This window comes from Sinohyriopsis cumingii, chromosome 8, assembly GCF_028554795.1.
Source record: "Sinohyriopsis cumingii isolate HCF-2022 chromosome 8, ASM2855479v2, whole genome shotgun sequence".
NCBI lineage: Eukaryota > Metazoa > Mollusca > Bivalvia > Unionida > Unionidae > Sinohyriopsis > Sinohyriopsis cumingii.
Window position 1 is genome coordinate 56621433 of NC_142968.1, and position 26594 is coordinate 56648026.

At 36.2% G+C, this 26594-nt stretch overlaps 1 protein-coding gene across 1 annotated transcript in view; it reads right to left on the bottom strand.

Annotated features, from left to right (window-relative positions):
* Window positions 1-26594, bottom strand: part of LOC149793583 (dynein axonemal heavy chain 5-like) — a 229214-nt gene that overhangs the window by 19717 nt on the left and 182903 nt on the right. Inside the window, exons 65-74 of the mRNA XM_089967542.1 lie at window positions 23056-23313; window positions 22106-22300; window positions 19771-19926; window positions 15264-15446; window positions 14002-14245; window positions 13340-13645; window positions 12940-13082; window positions 6923-7090; window positions 4154-4289; window positions 1737-1876 (exon numbers count right to left, since the gene is read on the bottom strand). Of these exons, the coding sequence (XP_089823668.1) occupies window positions 1737-1876; window positions 4154-4289; window positions 6923-7090; window positions 12940-13082; window positions 13340-13645; window positions 14002-14245; window positions 15264-15446; window positions 19771-19926; window positions 22106-22300; window positions 23056-23313 (1929 nt within the window). The remainder of the gene's footprint in view (window positions 1-1736; window positions 1877-4153; window positions 4290-6922; window positions 7091-12939; window positions 13083-13339; window positions 13646-14001; window positions 14246-15263; window positions 15447-19770; window positions 19927-22105; window positions 22301-23055; window positions 23314-26594) is intronic.

Below are 26594 nucleotides of genomic sequence, written 5' to 3' on the forward strand. Positions count from 1 at the left end.
CAAGGTACTTCATTCCAGTCATTGTAGCATGTCTATAGCCAAGGTAATATGTCTATAGCCAAGGTACTTAATTCCAATCACTACAGTATGTCTATAGCCAAGGTACTTAATTCCAATCACTACAGTATGTCTATAGCCAAGGTACTTAAATTCCAGCCACTGTAGTGTGTCTATAGCCAAGGTACTTCATTCCAGTCATTGCAGCATGTCTATAGCCAAGGTACTTAAATCACTACAGTATATCTATAGTCAAGGTACTTGATTCCAATCACTACAGTATGTCTATAGCCAAGGTACTTAATTCCAATCACTACATTATGTCTATAGCCAAGGTACTTAATTCCAATCACTACAGTATGAGACTGAATCGTCAGAAGATGATGATGCTGACAGTGATGATGATCGAGTTCTTGTGGATAAACATTACACATAATTTTGTAAATAGTGTATAAATAAGTTGTGAAAGAGTTGAACAATTAGGAAAAAAAATTACATCACTGTGAAGGCAAATTCATTTGGAATAAATGGTGAAAATTTTGTGGATTTTAATTGAATATAAGAAGAGAAATAAAGTAAGAGTGAATGCATGTGCACGATGTTTTCAAAATTGTTAAAACAGGTAGAAACTCTGGGGCACAATCAGTTAGACACAGCTTAGTGTTTCTGGGGCATAGCAGCAGAGATACTGATAACAGTGCTGGGGCTGAATGAGTTAATGGGTCATTCAACACCAAAAAAATGTAAGATGCACAAATTTCAAAGCCATAAAACCTGACAATATTTTGTACATTTGAATTAAAAAAATTCAACATTACACTAAAAAGGCAGGCAAAATTTCAGTTCATGGGAGACTATGAATAGCAATATAGGGTTTCTTTTGATTTTCTTTTCATCACAGGCTTCTCAAATAAGCTGAATCACTTTTGATTTTGGTGTGTTAAGTAACTGACTAAGCCAGATATGGTTTTTATAGTATGAACAAACTAAGATCAGTGTATACTTTTAAGTCAGTAACGATTTCATGTATAGGAGTATAGGATGGATTAAATTGAGTTTGATACAGTAATCTTGTGTTGAATATAAATTTAGGAGAGAACAACTTACACCCGTAGTTATGACTTTGTTGTACAGTGCAAGAAAACAATTTTGATAATAATAATAATAATAATGATAACCATTGCATTGTATTTGTTCAAAATTCAATTTTAAAAGGTGAAAATGTACAGCGGTCACCTGTGTGCAACCGCTAGTTTTGCCTTTCTTCCATGCATGGCCGCTAGTGACAACCTGGACTATTTTCAAATTTACAACAAAATCTCATCTTTCCTAGTTGTCATGTCTGTCATGCTATGCTAAAAAGCAGAAAGGGTACAGTCATTGGGGCAAGTATTTTTAGTTTATATCAGATATGAAGTTATACATGTTTCAGTCAATATTAACTCTTCAATCAATCATAAGTAAATAATGCTAGTTTTCTTTTTTTTTTAGAAGAATAAAGAATAAAGTTTCTACAATGTAATATTTTGTGTTCCCTGACCAATCTTTATTTGTGTAAGATGAAAGATCAGGAGCTAAAAATGTATGAATATGAAAGTATTTATGATAATTGATGCAGGTGATGATAAAGTTACAATACAGAACATAGTTCTAATGGCAATCTGCTGGTCTAGGTGGATGCAATGTTTGATGTTCTCATCTTATTAGTTATTGTGTCACAGCGTGTTTTCAGATCTAACCGTTTCTAGCAGCTCATCCATGAAATCCAAACCCAGGTGACAGTTCTGCAGGAGCAACCATTTTCCCTCTGACATGGATGCTGCAAGAAGACGTCTAGCATGGACATCTTGACCTTGACCCATGGAAATAGCGCCACACTCTATAACAAAAACATCAAAAAGTATCAAACAAGTCCTACAATAAGATATGTTTTGGAGAAATGATTTTATTCTTAGATGCAAATAAGCCTTTAATTGCCCAAAAGACAATTTAATATTCAAAGTTATATAAACAGTTGTTGAAAAAACAAGAGCCCCTTCCCCACAAAACAATCATATGCTGAGAAACAACAATGTAACACATTGTCTTAACCCATTAACCCCTGGTGATGAGTTTAAGTGGCAGGAGGTAGTAGCCTACTGCTGAGCTCTGTAGCGTCAAGGTCATGTATGATACACTGAAGTGGGTGGTATTATAGAAAGGTAGACAGATGTAGCTCTACAATGATACAATCTGGAATTTCTAGTTGCACTACAAAATACAGCGGGAAAAACCTCATTTTTTGGACCCAATTTTTTTCTACCCAAAATTCGCTCATGGTTGGAATCAGATTTTGTGTCTGGATTTTAGACTTTTTGGTCTCAGATCTAAGGCAGACCGGTATGAACTGCAAACAGACAGATGAACCTTTGCAAAAAGTAGGATAAGATGGCACTTGGAATAAACAGTGGTCTCAATACAAAAATAAAGGGTCCGTTAAGCAACAAAAATAAAAAAATAAAAAAATCCAACTTTTATCCTTCTGCTCAGGCGCGAGCCAAATAGCCAGTGAACAAATATGTCTCTAATACAACCAGGCAGTATGTTATTGGACGATCACCTGTAAGTTGGTGTTTTATGATTTATTCTGAAATAGCTTTCAAAATGTGTTTCCTACTTGAATTTCAGATGAAAACGACAAAAACCTCCAGGGGTTAATGTGTTAACACAAATTTAAAATAACATTGCCACATCTTAGCTTCTCAATTTTTGTTTCAGGTGTCCTCAGACTGCACCACTAATCAATAACTGAAAGAAGTATGAGAAACACGTAGCTCTCAGTTTATTAATAATGTGATATTTAAATAGCAATGACAACAATTTTTTTTTCTATTAGCTTTGAGGTTATCAACATATTTTCTATTTCCTGCATAAATACCTGCATAAAGCCATGAGTTAGAATATATCATTTTTTGTACCCCAAGATTTATTTTATCCTGTATTTACACCTGAAAAGAAAATTTTCTTTTTATTAAATACCAGACTTCCTCTTGAATCAAAGTTTAAAAGACTGAACTAATTTCAATACACAACAAGGCCCCTTGCAAAATATATCATCACTTTCATTTGATGATCACATAAATATCTGGGACTAAAGAGAGTACATTTTATTTTTGACCTGTTATAATTATTTTACTCCATCTGACAGCAAAGAACGTCTGATTCAGCAATGCATCACAGCTGGTTTATCATTACTGTAAAGGTGGCAAGGGGAAATAACTTCATTGAGACAAGAAAGGCATCATGTCATATTTCTTCAATAAAAAATGATTTCCATGTCCAAAATGTAATGCAGTTTCCATTTCTAAATTTCAGCTCACAAAGTGCTTGTTTTTCTTGCTTCAGTTAAAAATTCTTAAGGCTAATACAGTCAAGGCTGTCAGGTTTGCACATTACATGGAAAGATTGGAAATCTTGTATTATCAAAAGTGAAAATATAAGGACATACTTTTCAAAAATGAAAATAAAGGGTGAAAAAATATTTTCTATATTTCACACTGTATCTGTCCAATCATATAACTACATCATTTTTATGGTTAGTTATATTTCAACAAAAACATTACATGGGTGTCAAAGTACTCTGACACTGACCCATGTTCACAGAGTGTAATAAGCATTCCAAGATTCTTGGTCAAGTTTACATGTACTTAACAGTCAAATAATTATTATGTGTCCATGGATGCTATGCACATAAATGAAGTACCTTTTCACAATATGAGCATCACATGCCTATATCCTATTTGTAAAATTTATTGGTCATGGCTCTTGCTTTCTGATCGTGTTTGATACTGGGTGAAGTTGTACTTCTTTGAATAACTAACAAAGGAAATAACTGGTTTTCTTTAAAATGATCTGACACACTGGTAGTCATTATGTTCCTTGAAACAGCCATTTTACAGAGGAAAGTTTGTCTCAAAGACAGTAGAATAAGACTGAGCTGAGATCTAATACCCCACCCCACCCCACCCCACCCCTCAATTTTATCAAGACATTTCCTCTTTGGTTAGGACCATTCTGTTATATAACTATTTCCAAAGATACCACAATGCCACTTCATGGACCCCTGTAATCACATTACCGTAAGATTTAGAACAAATGAAAATAGAGAACAACTTACGTATATTCATTTTCTTGGCTAGAACCATGATGTTTTCTGTGGGATCAGATCCCATGGACAGGAAACAGATCATTGGTACCCTCTTGTTGGACTCTGCATGCATTGTCTCCATATTCAGAATCACACCCTCTGCATACTAAATAAAACAAGAAATGAAGCAATCAGATGGCAGCAAAATTTGCCTGCAGACCAATTGATAAAACAAACAGTTCACAATTGTTAAGATCAATGCTGCCGCAGCTTATGATCATGACATTCGGATATAGCATAGCTCTCCTGCATTTAATGCTGGTAGGCTAAAAATCAGATATTTGCTTGCTGTGGATAAATAAAGAAGAACTGAAATAATTGCATATACTGATGCAGTTAGCATTTTACTAAGGTAAATATTCTGCAAACATCTCCTGTGGGTAGGGGCATCAGACAATGAAAAACCAAGTCCAATTCTACCAGAATGTCACAAAAGCTTTAGTCCACCCTTAAGATTTGTAATCAGTTCTATTTAGGTTATATTAAAATTTCATCCAATCAGATTGCTGCACTGTAGACTCAAACTTATGTCACGACTAAACTCTTTTACATGAAATCCATGCCAGATCTGTTATAAAATGAGAGGGTCAGAGAGTGCGATAGGAGAAATTTAATGACTTACTTCAAAACACCTAGACTTAGATTACATAATTTTTAATGCCATTTTTGATCCAGTTATTTAAGTATTAGGAGGTCAAAGAAAAACTGTATCTAGTATCATACTTGTATCAACAAACATGACCACCCAAAAAAGGTCAAATCAAGATATTTACAAAATAAGTTGGTAGAGTGTTACTTTCGTAATCCAAATGTTGTGAGTTTTATAACTGACAAGGCCTGCCTGGGTCAGCTGTCTCAGTGCATCCTTGGAAAATGTATAGCACAATGTAGCCAATATTGTATTGAATGTGGCATTAAAACATAATTTATTTTAAAAAAAAGGATAAAAATAGAATGAATCAAATTTTTTAAACATACTGATATTTAAACATGATCAGATAGCATGCAACCAAACCCCATATATAAATTAGGAACATAATAAAATCAATGTAACTGTCAATGCACAGTAATATGACTATATGGTCTTAACTTAAGTGACAGAAAAAAGCAAAACCAGCAATTTATCTAATATACAACATATAATTTATTTCCTTTTAATACAAAGTGATAATTTAAAAAGAACTTTGTGAAATAAATCCCATAGAGTCATAAAGGTTCTATCAAAAAGTGAAAAGTTAAAAAAAAACTCGTGAAATAAAGCCAAAAACATCTCAAAGATTCCATCACAAGTCTAAATGTATGAATTTCAAATTGAATTCCAGTGGTATTCCAAATAAATTCCAATACTGAATATGCTGATGTGCCTGTAGTCTCAAATGTGCTAATGTGCCACTGGTTTGGAACATGGAGAAGTGCCAAGTCTTTGTTGTATCACAATAATATAATCCAAAATGTCCTTGACTAAATTCACTATAATTCCAAATTGATGTTTTAGTCCAAAGATTACTAAAGAGCACTTTGTAATTCCAGTGAAAAATAATTTAAATAAATAGCTCCACCCACATTAAAAACTAAACACACCAATAAAATTGATCTTGCTTGAGATGCTAAGAATGAATAAACCTTAGGTAAATAACTTTATATACCTCTCAACTTAACCTACGTCACAATTACCATTCTGAGGTAATACTGCCAACTTAATGGAAAATTTCCTTTATGGAACTTTCTAAGGTCAGAATCAAGACTGTACCTTTAACTCAAATTGAAATACACATATTTACAAATAATAATTCTGAATATTTAATCAAGAACCACAGAGAAATATTAGCTATGAATCATGCTGTTTACCTAATAAATGTCACTGATGAGGTAGACCACGATCTTGATTTTGGAGTGTAATTGATCTCTAATTGTATTTAAACATGCCAAAATGACCATATTCATAGAAAATGCATTGTATCTCAAATCCATTATTTGCAGTTAAATTAAGCTGGTGCAAGACTTTCAACAACCAACAGTGTTGATAATTTTATGAGTGAAATGTCATTAGCTGAATTGCTGAGCATCTTTCCTACTATTAATGTAGTTTCTTGTTACTCATCCTTTAATATTTATCATCTAGACATGATTTACTACTGCCGTGTTTATTTTAGATTCTTCTTGAGAAAGTGTCTTCCACTTGTCAATTCTGAGTCTCATTCAGCAAGACCTCTCAGTAACTCCTTGACATCTCTAATGCCTAATGAGGTGTGGTGAAGATCTCAGGTAGTCATATTAAATAGGACAAGACATTTTTCTGAATTGCTAGACCACTAAGTCACTTTGAATGAATATTCTCTTATGCTACATACAAACTGCAAGCATCTGACTAATCAGAAGATTATAATAATAAACAAACAGCATTACTGATATGGACATGGGTTGTGTATACCATCTGACCAAGAGAGTTCATACTGTAATTTTTTTCTTCAAAAACTGGACACTGGAGTTTTCAAAACAAATGGGAGGGATGGAAGGCAATGCTGATCATAGGAATTTATCCTACAACTAGAAAGGATCACATGTATGATACAATGTGTGTGCGACTGTGAAAAGCATAAACCTAGATGTGATGTTAGATGATTTACTGGAAGTTCACGCCCTATGCTGGACCTTGATTAGACAACACTTTATCTGACAGTACACCTGAATTCTATGCTTTTGCAGTTGAACATGCAGTAAATAAGCAAGAGTTCTTACCCTGGTTCCCATGGCCTCAGCGACATATTTTCTAGCCATTGGGATACAGCGATCCGGACACCAGGACCTAATCAGAAGCAGTTTACGGAATGTATCAAGGGTTGTACTATAGCCATCTGGCATTACTGCGTCTTCTGGTACATCCTCATCAAACCAGGCCTTCCAGGCCTGAGAAGGCAAGAAAAAGACAGCAGGTTTATAATTTGTATACATGTGCAATGGAATCTGTCACAAACAGGCCACTTAAAACTCTCTTAGGACATGTGATTCTTCAATACAGGTTGTTTTAGAATCTAAATAATAAAACATGGAAAAAACATTTCTGGTTTGTAAAAATAGAAGATCTCTCTAACAGAAGTGGTCTCTGCCACTGTTTAGTTTATATACAGTTAAGAATATTACATGACATAAACTCAAACTTTCACATAAACTTACTAGTGATAGGCAAGTTCCATAAATGAAGAACATATATTTTTTTCATATTTTGCTGGAAACGATAAGCACCCAAATAAAGTGTATACCAGATATGTTGAGTCAGAATGAATTTAACCAAGAGTCATCCAGGGAAATAACAGCCCCCTAGTCCCAAGATTCCTATCAAATGTATTAACACTCATTTTCACACTACTTATGCTACTTTACATGTCCCAGGTGGCCAAGTGGTCTCAGGTGCTTGCCTCAGAAAAACCATATATCTCACCTCTGTCTGCATGTGTTCAAGTCTCTGCTTATCTAACTTGGGTATGTGAGAAACCATGCCAATACATTCCTGTAAGTTGGTGGTTCATTCCAGGGTTTTCCACAATTATTCCTCCACCAAATGTCCTGGCTACTGTGTATAGCCTATCATTTGCTAAAACAATGTCATTAAACCCACAAAATCAAACTTATGCTAGTTTCCTATTGCCAAGAACCCTCAGCTTGATACTACTTATGACCATGCACCTACAAGTTTATACTACCTATCCCACATACATACTAGAGGGCTACAAAATTAGTTAAAATGTAGGACATCTATTAATACCTACAGTTGAGAGCCTTCTTGTTTCCCTATTTCAGTCTTGCCATATACAAAACATTTAATTATAAACAACCTGAAGTAACAACTGAGTGTTCTATTCAGAGAAATTTTAATTTGTGCGAAAGCAAAACTAATTTTAATTAAGTAATACTAACCTGCCATTACTGCATTGCTTAGCATTTCTGGGACACAAGTCCTCATGTCCAAGCTAAAAGACATTGTATCTTCCAGTTGGTATAGAATGTTCTAAATTACTAGAACAGAAAGAATAAAGTCCCAATATGACACTTATGTCACAGGCCTTTATGTGGACTTTTCCTTCTCTACCTGGACTTAGAGTACTCTTAGAACATCAGACTGGAGAGAGAGGGACTCTTTGCAATAGTGGTAGTTATTACATAACTATTTAGTTTTACCTCACTCCCATATATTTTAATAGCATCAATACATTACCTGCTACTATTGCATTGCTACCATTGCATTGCTGAGTTCAAGGAAGACTGCTTGCCTCAGGAAAATACATAAAAATATTACACTTATCCAACTGATGTAAGCTGGTAGAGGATTGGGCCAAATTGGGGCCAATATTAACATGCCAAAATGAAGAAACATCTTTGCTCTGGAATGCCATAGATCAAAGGGAAATGTGTTTTCATGTTTTTTTATATTTGTAACATACCTTTAACAATCTGAGTTATATTGCTATGATGTTTGCAGTGTGGCAGTTTATAGTGATGTCTATCACTGGGGCATCATGCCATCATGCTGCAGACATGTAGAATGATGTCAAACCCAGTCACATTATCCTGATACCAAGCCGACCAGTCCCAACACTATCCTCTTAAAACTGAAGTGCCAAGCGAGGCAGCTTCTAGTACCCTTTTTATGAGTCTCTGGTAGGGTTTGAACCTGTGACCTCCTGCTTCTGAGGTTGACACTCGAATAACTTAAGCCACCAGAATGGTCATAAAGGTAAAGGGCAGAGAAGGTAGTGTGAGACCATTGAAAAATGGTTCTCATAACATCTCCCCATGAAGAATGATTTAGATAGGCCCAAGAAATAGCAACAGCCCTCACTTCATGGGCCTTAATTCTCATAAAGGAAACATCTCTCTAGGGGTTGAACTAATAAAGCTCTCTCAATAGTGAGGTGAATCCACCTAACATGTTGGATGCTGAAAATGACCCTTTCTTTGCTCTTTAGAAGCAACAAAACAGAACCTTAAGGCCCTAATTGGGCAAAGAAGCCTGTTTTGTTCATCCCCAAACTAAAACTGGGGATCTCAATATGAGGTAGGCAAAGAAGATAAACCAAATCATAATTACCACTGAATTACAAACAACCTTTTCTAATGACATGATGTTTTGCTCACCCTATCTCCTTGCAGACACCAAGGAAAGCTAAGACAAACGGTTTTAAGTGTAAAGTTGTATAGGGGAGCCTCACTCAACAGTTCAAAAGTTTTTTGACTCTGCCCACAAAATGCATGAGATTCCATCAAGGCATTAGTCAGCAGGATACGGGCCATCAATGAACACCTGATACGATCATAAAGATGTGGGTCTAACATGATGATGGGACCAATAGATAACTTAAATATGTAAGACATGGCTGGTCTTTAGCAGACACTGAATACTCCCCCTCCTCAGAAAGGAAGAGAAGAAAATCTGCCACTGCACTCAAAGGGAGACAGCTAGGATCAATGTGTTTCCTACTTCACCAACCACAAAAGATTATCCTCTTTTTATCATAAATCATGGAAGTGGAAGACCATCTCTTGACCTGACCTAGATGATTCAGATTGCAATTAAGTCAAATGCCAAGGTGGAGAATTTGTAGGCTGCTGTGGAGAAGTGCCCACTGTGTTGCAACAGTATGTCCCTTCTCTGTGATAATCATATGAGCTCCTCTTCCAAAAAATGTTAAGCAGATCACTCAACTATGACCACTAGGGTCGCAGTGATGCTATCAGGATGCACTGAGCAGTGGAGGTCCTGACTTTGTGGAGCACCTGCTGAATCATTCTGAAAGGTGGGAATGTACACACTGAGAGAGATGATCCTGCATTAAATAGACGGATTCCACTTCCCAGGCCCTCTGACATGGAACTGGGCAGAAATAAAAGGGGTGCTTGTTGTTCAGTCTTGTTGCAAGTAATTTCACCAAGGGTCTTCCCAATGGTTGGAAAACACTCTGCTACCTACTGGTGCAGTGACCTTGCCATCATGGAATGCATGGCCCCTTCTAAACAGACTGTTTACCAAGATATTCCTCTTGCCCTTAAAATGGTGAACTTGTAATGCAGTATGCTCTGATGGTTCCAAACGTCCACACAAAGAGAAGCAGCACAAGTACCTCCTTGCTACCTGAGGTATGCTACCACTGATATTGTCTGAGGTGATCCTGTAGCAATTCCTTACAAGGTTGACCCACCCCTTCAGGGTTTGAAACAGTATCTATGTTTCCAAATTGTTCATATGAGGACCAAGATCCCTAAGAACTAATACCTTGCCTATTGGTATACAGAAAGCAGCGAAGAGCTGGGGTGTGAATTGGAATTATAGAGAGAAACTGGTCCTGATTTTCACCACTAACTCAAGTGGTTGTGAAAATCAGATCTCAGGGTGATTCAAGCTGATGGAGAAACTGGAGAGGGCACAAGTAAAAATTCACTAGAAGTACTTAGTCTGCTATCAAAGGGACAAGTTCCTCAGAAGGGAATCTCTCAGGACATTGTGTGCCCACCAGTCATTGAAATATTGGATAGTAATCTCTAGGGATTACTAGTGGGGTAAACTACCCCCATCACCCTAGTAAAAGTTCTGAGAGTGTAAATAAGTCCTAACAGAAGAGCTCAAAACAGCTAATATCCCGGCAGAGGTGGAGCATCTCTGCAGAGATGTTCTATAGACATCAACAACGCATGTCTTGATGCATTAACAATGGTCTCCAGGAGCTGCAGATATAGATTCCTCCTTCTAAAATACTAATGGAAAACTGGAATACCTCCTGGCCCTGGCAAAACCAGAGGTGTTTTCTCTGTGGAGAGAATATGGCTTGTGAGGATTTGCATTCTGAAGATTGATGGAGACCACCCAATCTGAGGGCATTCTTCCCCAAGAAAATTGTTTAAGATAAGAAGGCCAATTATGAGTTTCAACCTACAAAACAATCTGAGAATAAACAGCTGGAACCTGATAGTCAAATATTCTAAGTCAAATACTCTATCTACTGTGTCATTCTGCAAAATGTGTATACCACCTACTTAAACTACACCAGTATGGACTGGTGCTGTAAGATGGGGGGTTTGTGAAAGAAGAAAGTATTCCCAGAACCAAAACTGACAGCTCTCATTTAAAGTAATGACCACATATCATCTTTAATGCTTCACCAAACCCCTGAAAACAGTGATGTTCAAACTCCCATGGGAACACTGGAAAGAAGCATATGTGGCAGGATTGGAAGCAAGACCCAGGGCCGGCCTCCTTCTTTTCAGGGTTGCTCAAATCCTGAGACACCATGAAGGGGAAGAGGCCTCAGAAAAGCATCTAAGTATATGAAGTGCCACAGACCAGCCAGACGTTAGAAATCTACAAACATTCCCTCACTGGTGGAGCAGCTCTGCAGAGAATATGACACTGGCCAGGATCAATCCATCACTGGCATTAACCTGATGGCAGCAGTGCAAGTATCAGGGATCCTTGGGCCTTGTAACATTTCCCAAACATGGAAGACTGATATAAATTGTTATTATTATTTGCATTATCTGCATTGCTGTTGTTATTATTTGCAATATTTCCAGTATTGTTATTATTTGAATTACTATTCCCCCAGGGATAATTGTCCTAAAAAAAGCTGAGGAGGAAGAAGGATCTTTCTTTTTGCCTTTTACATCTTATTAGTGTGGCAACTTTCTGCTAGGTCCCATATTTGTCACTGAAAAGACAACACAACAGACACCTGTCTGCTATGTGCATATTCAATGCATGCCAGGCAAGTGGTGTTAGAGTCCTAGAGGACTTGCTATGTGCACACTCAATGCAAGCCAGGCATGTGGTGTGAGAGTCCCAAGGGACTTGCTATGTGCATATGCAATGCATGCCAGGCAAGTGGTGTGAGAGTCCCAGAGAACTTGCTATGTGCATACTCAATGCATGCCAGGCAAATGGTGCGAGAGTTCCAGAGACTTGATATGTGCATACCCAATGCATGACAGGCAAGTGGTGTGAGAGTCCCAGGGGACCTGCTATGTGCACTCTCAATGCATGCCAGGCATGTAGTGTGAGTCCCAAGGGACCTTTTAATGCCTCCACATCTTGTTTAAGGATCATATTCTGAGAGAGAATATTTATGCAAACAAACAAAATCAAGAACAAACAAAGGGCAGGTGATACCTACCCTATCACCAGAACAAAGAAAATAAACATGAATCAATCAAACTCAGCTTCATTAATCTGGTGCAAAAAGCACCTACAAACCACACTGAGAGTCAAAGTAACACTTAATTAACGCAAGGAACAAGGATTAACACTCACATGTACAAAAAAAATGAAACTGAAATGCAAAAAGATGTTTTAAAGCTTGAAAGGAATGCATTTTTGCACTGACTGAATTGAACAACTGCACTGCATACATACATCCATAGAAGAGTGGAAGAGTATTCTGTGTGGGCCCAAGATGTAGGGGCCAGAATGGGAAGTTTTTTCTTCCGTTCTAGTGTTCTAGAAAATTATATACTAACTGGAGGATTTAATTTGTTTCCCTTGGAAATGATAAGTGATGCTGTAGTTGGAGGTAATTTATTACTGCTATTACAATATATTTTTCAAATTCACAGAATTTCATAGACATGTGGAATGTGTTTTAAGAACACATACTAATTTGCATTACCTGTATCAATTAAAAACATTGCTAAAGAAGAAGGGACGATTATTTTAAACATTTATTTTAAAACAAAACTCAAATGGGTAAAATGCTGTGATTTATAATCATTACCTTGTCATTTCTGGCAACCTGTGCTGCAATCTGGGAGAACTGTGGCAACTTGCTGCTAAGCTCCACCAGGTTCAGCCATGTCATATCTAAGATCCATTTCTTGGGTTTTGGCTCCACTGCATTCAGATCCAAGGCAGCGCCACCTGTAATTGACCATGGGACAAAATAATTTCATGGATGCATGAGATATAATGTGAAATTCTTTATGTTTAGATACCACAATTCACCTGTAATGTTCACACCATTTAAACCAAATGGCTAAATAATTTCTTAATGTCAGCAAATCCAAATATAACAAAAAGAATTTCATGTTAAAAAATACATGTGTACAGATATTAATAATTCCCAAGAAACTTGTTCATATAAAAAGTACTTGAGATTAAAGAAACAATGTTTAAACCTTTGATGAAGACTTGGAATTCTTCACTCTTGATTCTGCCTGAATTCATCTCAATCTTTAGAGTCATCAAAATGGTGAAGAGGAACTTGTCTTTTTCATATACACCTCTTGCAGTGTATGCAAACACCTCATAGGTCAGGTATTCAATGATGTTGTTAATACGTTTTGATGTGATTGGAGACTTTGCAGACCTAGCCATGGAAATATCAAAGATGTCCAGGAACTGACGGAGAGAGGTTTGGTACATCACATTCACTATGCTCATCTCCACAATGATGAAATACAAAATACTACCACGGGTAGCCACTGAAAAGTACAAGTATCAATGTGAGTTACAGTCAAAGAATTTTTCAATTACAACATTTTTAAAAAAGGACATTTTTGTTTTTACTGGAAAGGATATTAATTTCCTGCTAAAATCTACTGGACTCGCCAAAAAAATTTTCTTTGAGGCATTGCAATAGCAAGGACAGCCTAAATGTTGCTCTGAGTTGTAAGCAAGTCATCTGTGTAATTTACATAATCCATAGAATCAGACTGAATATGTTTGAAAAAAAAATGAAACTATGTATTTTATAATTCACAGAAATAAACCTATATTAACTCTTATACTCCTTATCTTACTTAACACAGGTATGTATGACTTCCTGACAAATGATTACCAGGTCTGAACTCTTCACGAGCTGTGTTGATTTTAATCTCTGTTTCTGCAGCAATCTTCAGCTTCTCGCTAACCTCCTCTGCAGTTGCTTTGGTAATCCTAAGCACCTCAATCAGTGACTCATCCTCAACTAATGAGCCCTGCGTGGAGGTTAGTCGATACAATAGGTTGTCCTCAAGTTCTTGCATTTTACGCTTGTTGGCAGAAACTTCTTTCAGCAGGTTGGTTCGCTCTTGCTCAAGTTCCTGTAAGGAATTACAACAAGGTGTATCAAATGTGATATGAAATGAAATTTCTCAGCATAATTATTTTTGCAACTCTCCGACAAATCATCCTTATAAAAATAAAAAAGTATGCCACACTGTTAACAACATTGTCTTCAATTCATAACTTGTGCAGAAAATTGAATATGCAGATTTCTCAAACAAAATGGTATTAAAAACCAACAGAAAGAAATTTCACAGTATGTGATCATGTTTGAAAAGGATATTTAAAAATTCTTACAACACATCAAGACCTTGCCAATTAAGCATCCAAATGTCAAGACCTTTTCAACATATTATAGGATGTGTATGTGACATCAATATAACATGTGATGCACAAGTGACATCAATATATTATTTATTTATATGTGACATCAATATATTATGAGGTGTTTATGTGGCATCAATATATGATGGGGTGTATATGTGACATCAATATATTATGGGTGTATAATGTGACATCATATATCACAAGGTGTACATGTGACATCAATATATTATGGAGTGTATAATGTGACATATATCACAAGGTGTACATGTGACATCATTGTATTATTTGGTGTATATGTGGCATTAATATATTATGATGTGTAAATGTGACATTAACATATTATGGATGTACACGTGACAATTTTTTTGCATCATGAATAATTTATTCTCCTTAAATGGGTGAATGTATCAGAATCTGATCTTCAAAGTCCTGCTTGAGAAATATTACATTTGTTCTGGTATTACACATTATATTAATGCTTTTGAGACTTTAGAAGATGAAAATACAGGCAAAAAAGGCTATCAAGAATGTGGCCATGCTCAACCTGTTGGCAAATGAAAAGCAAGGCATGGTGTGGACAAGAAATGTTGTTAATTCAACAATGATGGCTGGAATTGAGAAAAATGTAAGCTGATTTGCAAGGACACAACTCCAAGCCAAATAAGAAGCAGTAACTTTAATTGTCTAAAACAGTTAAAAATGTACAAACAATTAGCTCAAACAGGCTACCTGTTTCTCTGTGAGGATTACAACTCCAAGCAACTGATCTTCCAGACCCTTCATTGTAACAGTGAAATCAACGATTGAAGTTCGAGCTGAGATCTCTGGAGTGTATGTGGGATTACCCAGCTTTGTAGTAATGTACAGCACAAATCCTTTCATCACATCCACTTCCTTGTCTCCTACTTTTACCTGGTAAAATTATAGAAGTTTTAATTAGAACAAAGTAAAAACAAATCATTAGAAAAATGTTACTTTTGTAAACATTAACACTTTTTATTGCATTTATTTCAGTGGGAATTTTGTGGGTTGATGGGGTGGGGTGCAAATATATGCAAAGTATAATGTACAAAAAACTATTTGTTGAGCCTGCATTTCATTTTTAAAGAAAATAGAAACTTTAACAGCAAATTTAATCTAAAAAATACTTTAAATTTTTCAGCAAAGGAATCTTTCAAGGGAGGGAGACTTTGCATTAGCCATTTTCCAAAAAAGTATATTAAGAATTATGATGTAAAATTCTGAAATTATTAATAAATCAAAAGGCTTTGACCTACCCTGAAGAATTTCCTACTTGAACACAAGTGTAAAATGACCAGTACAAATGAACTGTACTTTACACATATTTTATTCAGTTATACTCTATGTTCAGGCATAGAAGTAAGGTCCAGCGGCAAGCAACACAGACCCTGATCTGTCATTGCATAATGTCCTGGCAGATCAGGGTCAAAGTTGTTTATTCTACTGATTGCTCCTAATAATCTGCATAACTTCAGATCTGCCAGAATATTATCCAATGGCAAAAATGGGCATATGCAGTTGACCCAACTTTTAGGCAAAGTATACACAAAGTTTTTAGGTTATAATTTATACCCTAGACATCTTCAGAAAAGTAGCAGGACACAAGTTTTCCCCCTTGTCATTTATTATCTCAAATACTGGACAGGAATATCTCATTACATCTCCTTGGTGGGCTGGATAAATGTATCCTACTACATTAAGACCATATGCACCACTCTTTACATTATTTACCTCAAATTGCTCAAAGAAATGTTTTACTGACACGGGCCCAGGGCTACGGGCTTTAAAACAAAACAGGCCCTTACTCAAATTCCATGTGCCCAAGGGGACTCTATACATTTTTTTATTCTATTATCTCACACAACGTTAGCAATTGTTATACCTTAAATATGAAAAGTTAAAAATACAAAAATCCTTTCTATATCCCCTCCAACAAAGGGCAGCTAATTTTTTATCAAAGACTCAAAAGCATCATGGACCATCTTTCATCTCTTTATTATATCTCAGAAAAACAGCCCATGTCTGGCTAAACTCTCCAGATTCCAAAAATATTGTAATCACAATTGCTTGTTGTGTACACATGCTAGCCTTAATCACTATACCAATTGCAATAACTGCTGAAATTATTTAAGTCCCCAGTAGACTGGTTCTGGTTAAATCAGTAATGTGTGGATAGAATGCATACAAATACCGTTGCTTTTCCTTCTTTTTTCATTTTTTTTAATGTGTTGATTTTCAAAAGCAGTAGATTTCAACTAAAAATGGTACTGAAAGTAGATGGCCTTAAAAAATATATGTCTGTCCTACTGACAATAGAATAACATGTATGTTAAAGCCAAGTGGGCACTAATTATAGGTAACCCAGGCAATGTTGCCTATTCAATGGTCACATGTTTCGCTTTGTAAACAAGATTTACAGCCTTCAACAGAAGTACAGAAAATAAAACCATCTTCATCAGGGTAAGAGGTCTACAGAGGGATAAATATTAATACTTAATAAACCTTTCAACAACTTTCAATACAATTCTACATTTTGTCAGCACAATTGAAGTTAGATTTTTTTCCCCCACAAGCACCACGGGTATTTCACTAACAATACAGGAGGGATCCAATCTGAAATTAGAGGGGCCACTGTAGGCACTGGGATATTCGATTTTGCCCTAACATTCTTATTCTTATTAAGTATCTTTATCATGCCATTTACATGATATCACAGCTATACATGTCGACAATATCTTCAAGGTTTACATTTTTTTTAACCCTTTACCACATGCAAGTGCCTTTGGATGCCTCTACTCCATTTGCATACAAGCTCTTTGGATGCCTCTACCTGATTCACATACATGCGCCTTTGGATGCCTGCTGGAAACATCAGCCATTTAAGCAGGGTTTCGTAGTGCCACCTTTGAGGAAAACCCCCTATTAGATACTACATTCATTGATGTGAATAACCGTTACGTCAGGTCACGTGGTTGCTGTTTATGCTCTGGTCGAAATCTGCTTTTAAAGTAACTGGGTTGTATTCTCCACTCTCCAAAATGGAGGTCGCGGATTTCGTTCAGTACTTATGGAGTTTTCACGATTAGAATCACAACTATAAAAGCATCAATAACTTAGGTAAAGTCTCTGATATTGATGTAGGCAGCAATTAGTTTTTACAAATTATCAAATTCAGATGACTTCGCGATGTAGACACAGACAAAAAAACTTGTAAATTTTGAGTATGAAAAATGGCAGCTACAGTCAGTCACACGGCTTCACTGACTTGAGGGTGAATGAGATCTCAAAGATTTTAAAGCACATAAAAAAATCTTCTGTGAAAAATAATTACACAGCTTTAATGACTGGACTTTACTCTCAAATTTTTCCATACATAATAGATGTGTACCAAAAATTTAAAATGATTAAAATTGCTGTTAAACGTAATATACACTGCACTGCTTAAAAGACAACAGGCAAGCGTATGTGTATGGAGTCGAACAGGTAACAGGTGTTCTATTTATAGTGCACTATACTGGGTAACTTTGCTACATATGTATTGAAGGGCTAAAAAGCCATACACTTTATGAGGTAAATGGTTAAATGGAATACTGATGTGCAAGAAAAAAATTTGAATGTATGATAGCTATTATAACAATGGTTTCAGGTCCGACTAGATGGTCAGTTGCACTTCTCTGGCAACAAAATCTACACTGATAGTCTGTGTGTGTGTGTGTGATTTGGAATTTTAACATAGCTTTAACAATTTTTCATTCATATCGCTACGATGTCTGCAGTGTGACAGTTTATAGTGATGTCAGACACTGAGGCATCATGCCTCAAACATGAAGCATGATGTCCCACCCAGTCACATTATCCTGACACCAGGCCGACCAGTGCTATCACTAACCTCTCTATGCTCTATGCTGAGCACCAAGCGCGGTAGTTGTTAGTACCATTTTTGTAAGTCTTTGGTATGACTCGGCCGGGGATTGAACCCATGACCTCCTGCATCCGAGGCGAATGCTCAAACCACTAGGCCACCGGACAAGATGTAAGAGAATCTGTCATTTGTCAATCATTCTATGGTTATCAAATGATGAAAGAGTAGAAATTATTATACAATTTTAATAACTGCAATAACTGTCTTGTGAAAGAAAATGATAAAGTGAACACAACCTACACAGTACCTTTGCAAATCATCATCCATTTACAACCATTTATAAATCACCCATGCTAATGTTCAGTTGCCAAATACCAATCTGAAAACAAGAACTGTGTCATACTGACAAAATTTAATCACCAACATACCCTTTTCTTTGCAAGTTAATAAGGAATCTACTATCTTCAACCTGTGCAAATTTAATGAACTTCTAAAAACTCTTTAATCAGCTACTACATTGTATGGGCAACTAGTGACCATGTATTTTTTATGGGCAACTAGTGACAGGGTGCTTTTTATAGGCAACTAGTGACAGGTATTTTTTGTGGGCAACTTGTGACCAGGTACTTTTTATGGGCAATTAGTGACAGGGTACTTTCATGGGCAACTAGTGACAGGGTACTTTTTATAGGCAACTAGTGACAGGTATTTTCTGTGGGCAACTTGTGAACAGGTACTTTTTATGGGCAATTAGTGACAGGGTACTTTGTATGGGCAACTAGTGACAGGGCACTTTTATGGGCAACTAGTGAAGAGTACTTTTACCCATATTTTACTGTCATAACCCTTACATGAGGAGATATTCAACTATAAGTAAGTAAGCTTGGACCCTTAGATATGTAAAAATATACATGTGTAAAAAGTTAAATATTCCATCATTTGAAAGCACTCATTCTTCACCAACACATAACATACACCCCACTGTAAACAGTGCTTGCTATCCCAGTTGGCACAAGCAGTTTGAAGTCTGTGTCGCTTAAATGAAATCAAAATTAGTGACAGCATCTGGGTTTACTATCACCCACTTTCAGTTTGATGCATGTTCTACATAGTTATGTTTAGGGTTTGTCTTTTATTTTTTGTTGGTGTTTTATGGCAAAACAACACTGAAAGTTGTATCATGCCTAGGCATGTAAACAGCCCTGCCCATGGACAGCATGGTACATTCTGCACTTTTGCAACATCATACACATATACATACAGAGTCCTTAAATTTCTACAAAAGCATGAGGACATTTACTTATATAAGAAAAAGCACAGGAATTATTAGTCAATTCATAAGCAATGATTTACTTTGAATGTGGATCCAGACTTGATGAAGTTTTTCTCCAAGACATTGTCCAGTGCTGGGTCAAGCTCCTCTCCCACATCCTCAATCAACAGTGGACGTCCCAGTGAAAGTGCATCCTCCAGGTGAGCCCTGAAGTACTTGTGATTCAGGGACGTCATCTTTAAAGAAAAAAAAGAAGCTTCATGGTCCATGCGTTGGGTAAAATGACTTTTCCATCCAGCCAAATCAGGCAAAGTTGGCAAAAATAGAAAGTAGGAAATGTAGACAGTTCACAATTTAAGAAGTTCAATATTCTTACTTTAAACTTTTTTTCTGCATATTTTCATGTCAGTTGACTAAAATAATGCTGAAAAACAATTAAAATGCTATAAATATATCACAATTTTTTTGTCATCAGGTCCATAGCCAGTAGAGCAAAAAATGAATCTCAGGCAAATGTTTTTCTTCAACTAAGACGATTAACAGACATTATGCTTTTTATCTACAAACAGCATTATTCTTTTAAAGCTATTTTGGGGTTGGACATTTTATTCTAAAAATATTCAAGGTATCTGTCAGAAGATGTAAAGGCTGGTCCTTAATCAAGTTATATATACAAGTATACATGTACCTGATCTTAATTTCTTAAAATGAAAACTCCACCCTAATAAGATGATTCTTTATGACCCTAATTCACCCAGTAACACAAACATGAATACACACACACAAACACAGACACAGACACGCACCTGAGGAACTACTTAATTCTTTTATAAAGAATTAAAAGATTACCAGGTGTATAATTTAAACAATAATTATTTTTCATTATTTCTACAAACATTACGGTCTAAAAGAGCAATATTGTTAAAAGTATTATAACTAAGATGATGTAAAATCTGAAGCTGAGGAACAATTCTGAGAAATTCCATGCAACTGTAATTTGATGAAATAAAACTTTAACATTTTACTTGACTGGAAATGCCAGTCAATTAAATGTTATGTGATACAGCTTCTTGTCAATTAATAACTAAGTTTCAAAACATCAGAGTGGCAGAAAATACTGCTGAAAGGAATGTACCACAATATACTACAACTGCTATTAATGACAATATATATATATAATAAAAACACCCCCAATACTATTAACGATGATAACTTGATGTTATGCACACACACACACACACACACACACATACATACAGATCCTAAAATCCCTATATTTTCCTGGCATGATCAAGATATGAGCCGAAATGGCCATTTGCTAATTTAATATGTCAGATATTGGTGCTCAACAATTCTCCCCTGCAATTGTTATTGAACTGTTTGAGCACTCTACAGCCACAAAGTACGAGACAGAAAAGGTTTGAAAACATGTCTCCTGGGCTTATCAAAAGTTTGTAACTGAACAATTGCTCCAGGGCCTGTGCTATAGACATTACATCAGCCCCTCAAAATACATGCTTCTTCATTTCTTTGTCTTGTGGTTTGTTGTTGTTGTTGTTGTTGTAGGGTTTAACGCCATTTTTCAGCACATGATAGGCTATACATGGCGGCCAGTATTAATGGTGGAGGAAGAACCTGGGAAAACCACGGAAAGAACCACCGACCCTCGAGAAGCTACTGGCAAGCTTTCCCACATGCCCATATTCTTGTGGTTTGTACTCACATGTAAGACTTTAAGGACTATGATTAACTTTAAACTGGATAGAGGCATAAATTGCTGTTGTTTGATGAAACATTCTAAAATAGATTTCTAAAGAAAACAATTATTTTTATAAATAAATAGACTGAGAGAAAACATGTGAAGGATGATACTAAGCTGAAAAAAAATTGTGAATCCAGCCTGAAAAATAAAAATACTATCAGCACATGTAATAATTATGTCTATATTTGCTTTTTGTTGCAACTTATTATACCTGAAATTAATGTTTTTATATTAAATTTTAAAAACTTTCAGGCCAACACTATAAATTTAAGAAAAAGTGTCTCACAGAGCAATTAAAGCATGTGTGTGTGTGTTTGTGTATGTGTGTAGACAATCGAGATGAATAAATAATTTTAACCTACCCCAAGAACTGAAATCTCTATTAACCAATGGATTCTGGTGGCCTTCATAATGCAAGGGTAATGTGCTTCCTTAACACAAGTGTTATCTTTAGTTTCCTCCCTGATTTAAGTGCGTGGCAATATAATTTGTAACCCATCCAACACTGGTTATTTCCTCTGGGTCTTCTGGTTCACTGATCCTCAACATTCAAGCAATCATGTATGATGTGTAAGGTATTTCAACCATGAACACTATGTAGTACATCATGTATTAGAACCAAGTTTATACAAGGTAAAACAATTAAATGTTACCTGAAACTCATTGCTGCTCTCTCTACTTTTGATCCAAATCTTGCCCTGACCCTGTGGATCAATCAGTAGTGGGTAACGTGAAGCCTTGGTGACAATCAGACCATTTTGAATGGACAGCTCATCATTGGGTAGGCCTTGCAAGTTCCATTCGCTGATCGTGGCATTATCTACCAGCATGCCAACTATATTCAGGTCCTGCATAAAAAGAACTGTAGTAGTAGCAGTAGCAGTAGCAGTCACAGTAGTGAAAGAAGTAGCAGTGGTGGAAGTACTTGCTGTACTTCTAATTTATGCTGAAGGGAATAAATTTCAGTAAAACATATTGTGGTATTAAAACAATCTGTAAGGACTTTTAGGAGATATATTTTTAATGTTATCTGCAGTTTCCCAATCCAAAGAATAAGGCCTGTAAGAAAGATTAAGTTCTGTTTAGAGATTGTAGTACAGTCTTCTTCAGCATTCAAAGCCAAACAAATAATAAGAATTATTCAGACACTTACAATTTCAATTTCGATTTCTGATATCTTGCCAGATAAAATCTGTGTACACTTCTTGCCAATTTACCTTTGCTTGACAAATGTTCTTTATAGCAACCTTATTTGACATAATAAATACCCTTACTCCAAACAGTATCCACCACTTCACTTCATGTTTTTCTTTCACTGGTTGGAATAACATAAACAACATAACACTCCAACCTCCCTTCAACAATTGTCCATCTTATCCGACTTTCTCTTCTGCAATTTTCTGCATTTATTTTACTCTTTTCTAGTATCTATTTCATTTTCTATTCCAAATGTGGCTGCTTAGGGGAGTTTGCACCGAATATCCCCAAAATATTTAAGCCTGTTTATAACAACCCTCTAATTTTAAGTATTCATTCATTTTTCAGACATTTTTAAGGTCAACATTAAATTTAATATTTCATAAATAAAAAGATATTTGCTTACATCACTAAACGGAATCTTGGCCTGACTCATCTCTTTCTTCCAGTTTTTCAGCAGAATGTTTCGGAATTCATTGTTGAAGGGTCCACAATATGAGAGGAAACCTGTGCAGATTAAAACATCTCCAACAAGTCGATTGATCTGAGATTCAAATCCCTTACTAGCTGCTGTCCATCTGATCTTTTCTCCTCCAAGACCCTCAATAAGGGCCGTAGCATTGGTCATCTTTCTGCGACAGGCTTCAGCATCATCCACCAGCGTCTGGGGATAGCAACAACAACAATTATATAATAATAATAATAAAAATAATAATAATAATAATAATAAAAATAATAATAATAACAATAATAATAATAATAATAATAATAATGATATCATACTGAACCAATCAAAAGACTCCAAAATAACAAAATGTTGTGATAAAAGAGATATATAATACAAGCAAACAAAACTTGGTCAGAACTGAAATGTATGTAATTCCATCTATTAACAGTAATTTGTGGGAATTTTGCTTTTTACCAATATCTTTCATAGTTCTGATAGAAAAAGCAAAGTTTTACAAATTATGTTTCTATGAGAATAGTTACCTGATCAAATTACTGATAATATTTATTTAAAAAAACAATACTGCCTGAATCCAGACCTCCAGAAAAGGCGAATATTTAATCTTTTTTTTATCTACATACCATACACATCATGGGAAGCAGCTCTTACCCATTATGCATTACCTTCTCTTGACCACAGCTAGTACTACCAATTTTAAACTGAGCGATATAGCAACTTAAGATGATTACATTAGTGAGGAGGTTGGGTTTTACCACAATATGATCAGGTAAGTATTCATAGAGAAATATAATTTACAAAAAAGTTTGCTTTCTCCTCTAAAACATATTCCCTATCATATTATTATTAGTAGAATAGGTTCAAGGAGGAGGGAATGCTGAGCATCCTACCTCTACCACAGCAGGTGCCATCTGAAGGAAGAATGAATGGATTCCCTACATGAAGGATACCCTGCACTCCTAACTTAACAGTGGCACAGCATATAGTCACATGATCAGTGACCTGGCTTAGAAGAAAATTATTAAACTCCTCTTACTGATAAATTGTATGGGTATATCCAGTGAAAGCACTGAACTACTACCTGTGAGGAGGCTGTACTGACATCAACTGAGTCTGGTGGTCATCTGGACAGCAGCCACTAGACCTACCACCTTATATTATGTCTTGTATCAAAATAATATGTTTCAAAGTGAGGCTAGCAATGATTGCTCTTTTTTTATGAGCTGAAATCTTCATTAAGCAACTTGATCTGATCCATTAATTCAAGACTTCAGAGTACGCAGAGCAAATAACCCACTTCAGCTACAATGATAGGGTTTATTGGGTGATATTCTCTTGCCTGGTTTTCACAGAGAGAAAGTGTCTTTTTCTTATTCTATGACTTTCCTCTGTACATCTCAAACGATTCTTAAGAGCATGGACAGGCTCTCGTATGGTCACTTCACTCAATGTATCAAAGAAAGTGAGCTTAAGATGAATCTCTTAATGCCTACTGACAGCAGCCCATTTTTGGCTACAAAGCCTACTTGCATCATTAGGACCAGGCAACCATCTGAACTTATCTAGAGATAGTTCAAGTCAATTGAAATGGGCATGTAACTCATTTGCCCTGCATGCTGGAATCCAGGCACACAAAGGGATGATGGTATTGACTTTTCACTAATGCCTAAACAAGCACTACTTTCCCTTGTTAGTCATCAAAGTTGAACTCCTTCTAGCTTACAAGATTCTCTCCATAATTGAAAGCTGATATTCCTTTCTTCAAATAGCTCCCTGACAAGAGCCAGGCAGGAGCTAGTCTGGATGAAGCATCTGTGACTCATGCTGTTTGAGTAGGTTCAGCCTCACTGGGGTTTTCCTAAATATGTGTCTTGTCAGATCAAGTAGATCACTGACTCAGACTTGTCCCACCTGAGAACTATTTTGCAGAACTGACCACTCAATGTGTGTATTATTTTCATTACAAGGGCTGTTTGTCTGAAGGGAGGTTAGGCAAAGACCCCAAACTAACAGTGCATCCATGGTCAGGCTTCAGGATCTGGGACAAGGGAGACAAAGGTAGGCCATTTGTGATCCCACTTCATCACAAAAAGGTCTATCACGGCATGCAAATCTGATGAAAGATCAAATGACAAATGGACCATTCTGTATAAAGAAATGGGCCCTTTCTTGACAGAGTTGGCTAGAACACTGAACCTGCTGGAAATGTGTCTCAATTGCATAGTTACACTTAGAATTCATAGGTTGGGTGTTTTGGTCACAAACACCCCCAACCCCATTTTAGGAGGTAAGCCAAGATTTCAGAATTGTCTGATATCATAAGGACTAGAGTCAGTCCTTCTTACATAAAAAATCCTTGATTACAGCCTTCATTTCTAGAAGGCTGATAGGAATAGGTACTTCCTCTTGATCTCACTAGCTACTGACCATATCAAAGCATGGCCACATGTGGGCTTCCTGACCATATGAGCTGGCATTCATACAAACCATATTTTCCAGATGAGGCTCTTCCAGAGTGATCACTAGCATGAGGCATCATCTGTTGGACCAATAGTTCAGGTAAAATACTAATTTGATTGTGAACCTGATTTTGTGGTTGAGTTCACCCAAAATGGAACATCTGCAATGGGTGCATGAAAAGATGGACATGTAGAATCAGATCTGTTGATGCATTTGGCAAGCTGAATAGTTGCAGGAACTGTCTTGCTGTAATTCATTCCCCGTTGAAAATTAGTGAAACATGTTCAATAATCCACAGCATGCATACTTGAGGAAGACTGATGATGATATCAATTATAAACTTCATGACCAGATGGACAAAATGATGGGATTAGTCGAGATTGGGCAATTCAATGAAAAGCCCAGGTAACCTAGAAGGGATAGGAGATTGTTCCTGCCCTTTACCAGAAAAGAAATTACCATGTAAGTTTGGAGGATGTCATCCAGATGTGCCACATTTGCTATTGGTTACGACATAGTCAATAATTTTTGCGAATGACCATGAACTTATGTTGAGCCAATTTGGAAATGGACAAAACTGAAATCTTTTTTTCTTAAGGAAAACTGATGTAGCTTAAATATAGCTGGGTGACTATGGATTTGGAATTATGATTCAATTATGTCTAGACTTATTGCAACATATTTGTTGAGTAAGCGAAGGTAGATGAATTACACTGAGCTTTCTATTAGTCTTTAAGACTAGAATGAGTCTGGCATAAAACCTTGGAAACTTTTTTAGAATAAAATAAAACAAAATAAAAGGAGAATAAAAGAGGAAAATATTTTGTGGCCACAGGTGGGATTGAACCCACAACCTTTGCACTAGAAGCAATGCTTCAACCATCTGAGCTATGCAAACATTTGATATATGAGGTATTTGGTAATGTATAAAAATATCTATAATCTTCTTATGTAAGACTTTAATCATGAACCAAATACTTGGCCTTTTTCTCAAATAAATTCTATATCTTTACTAATAC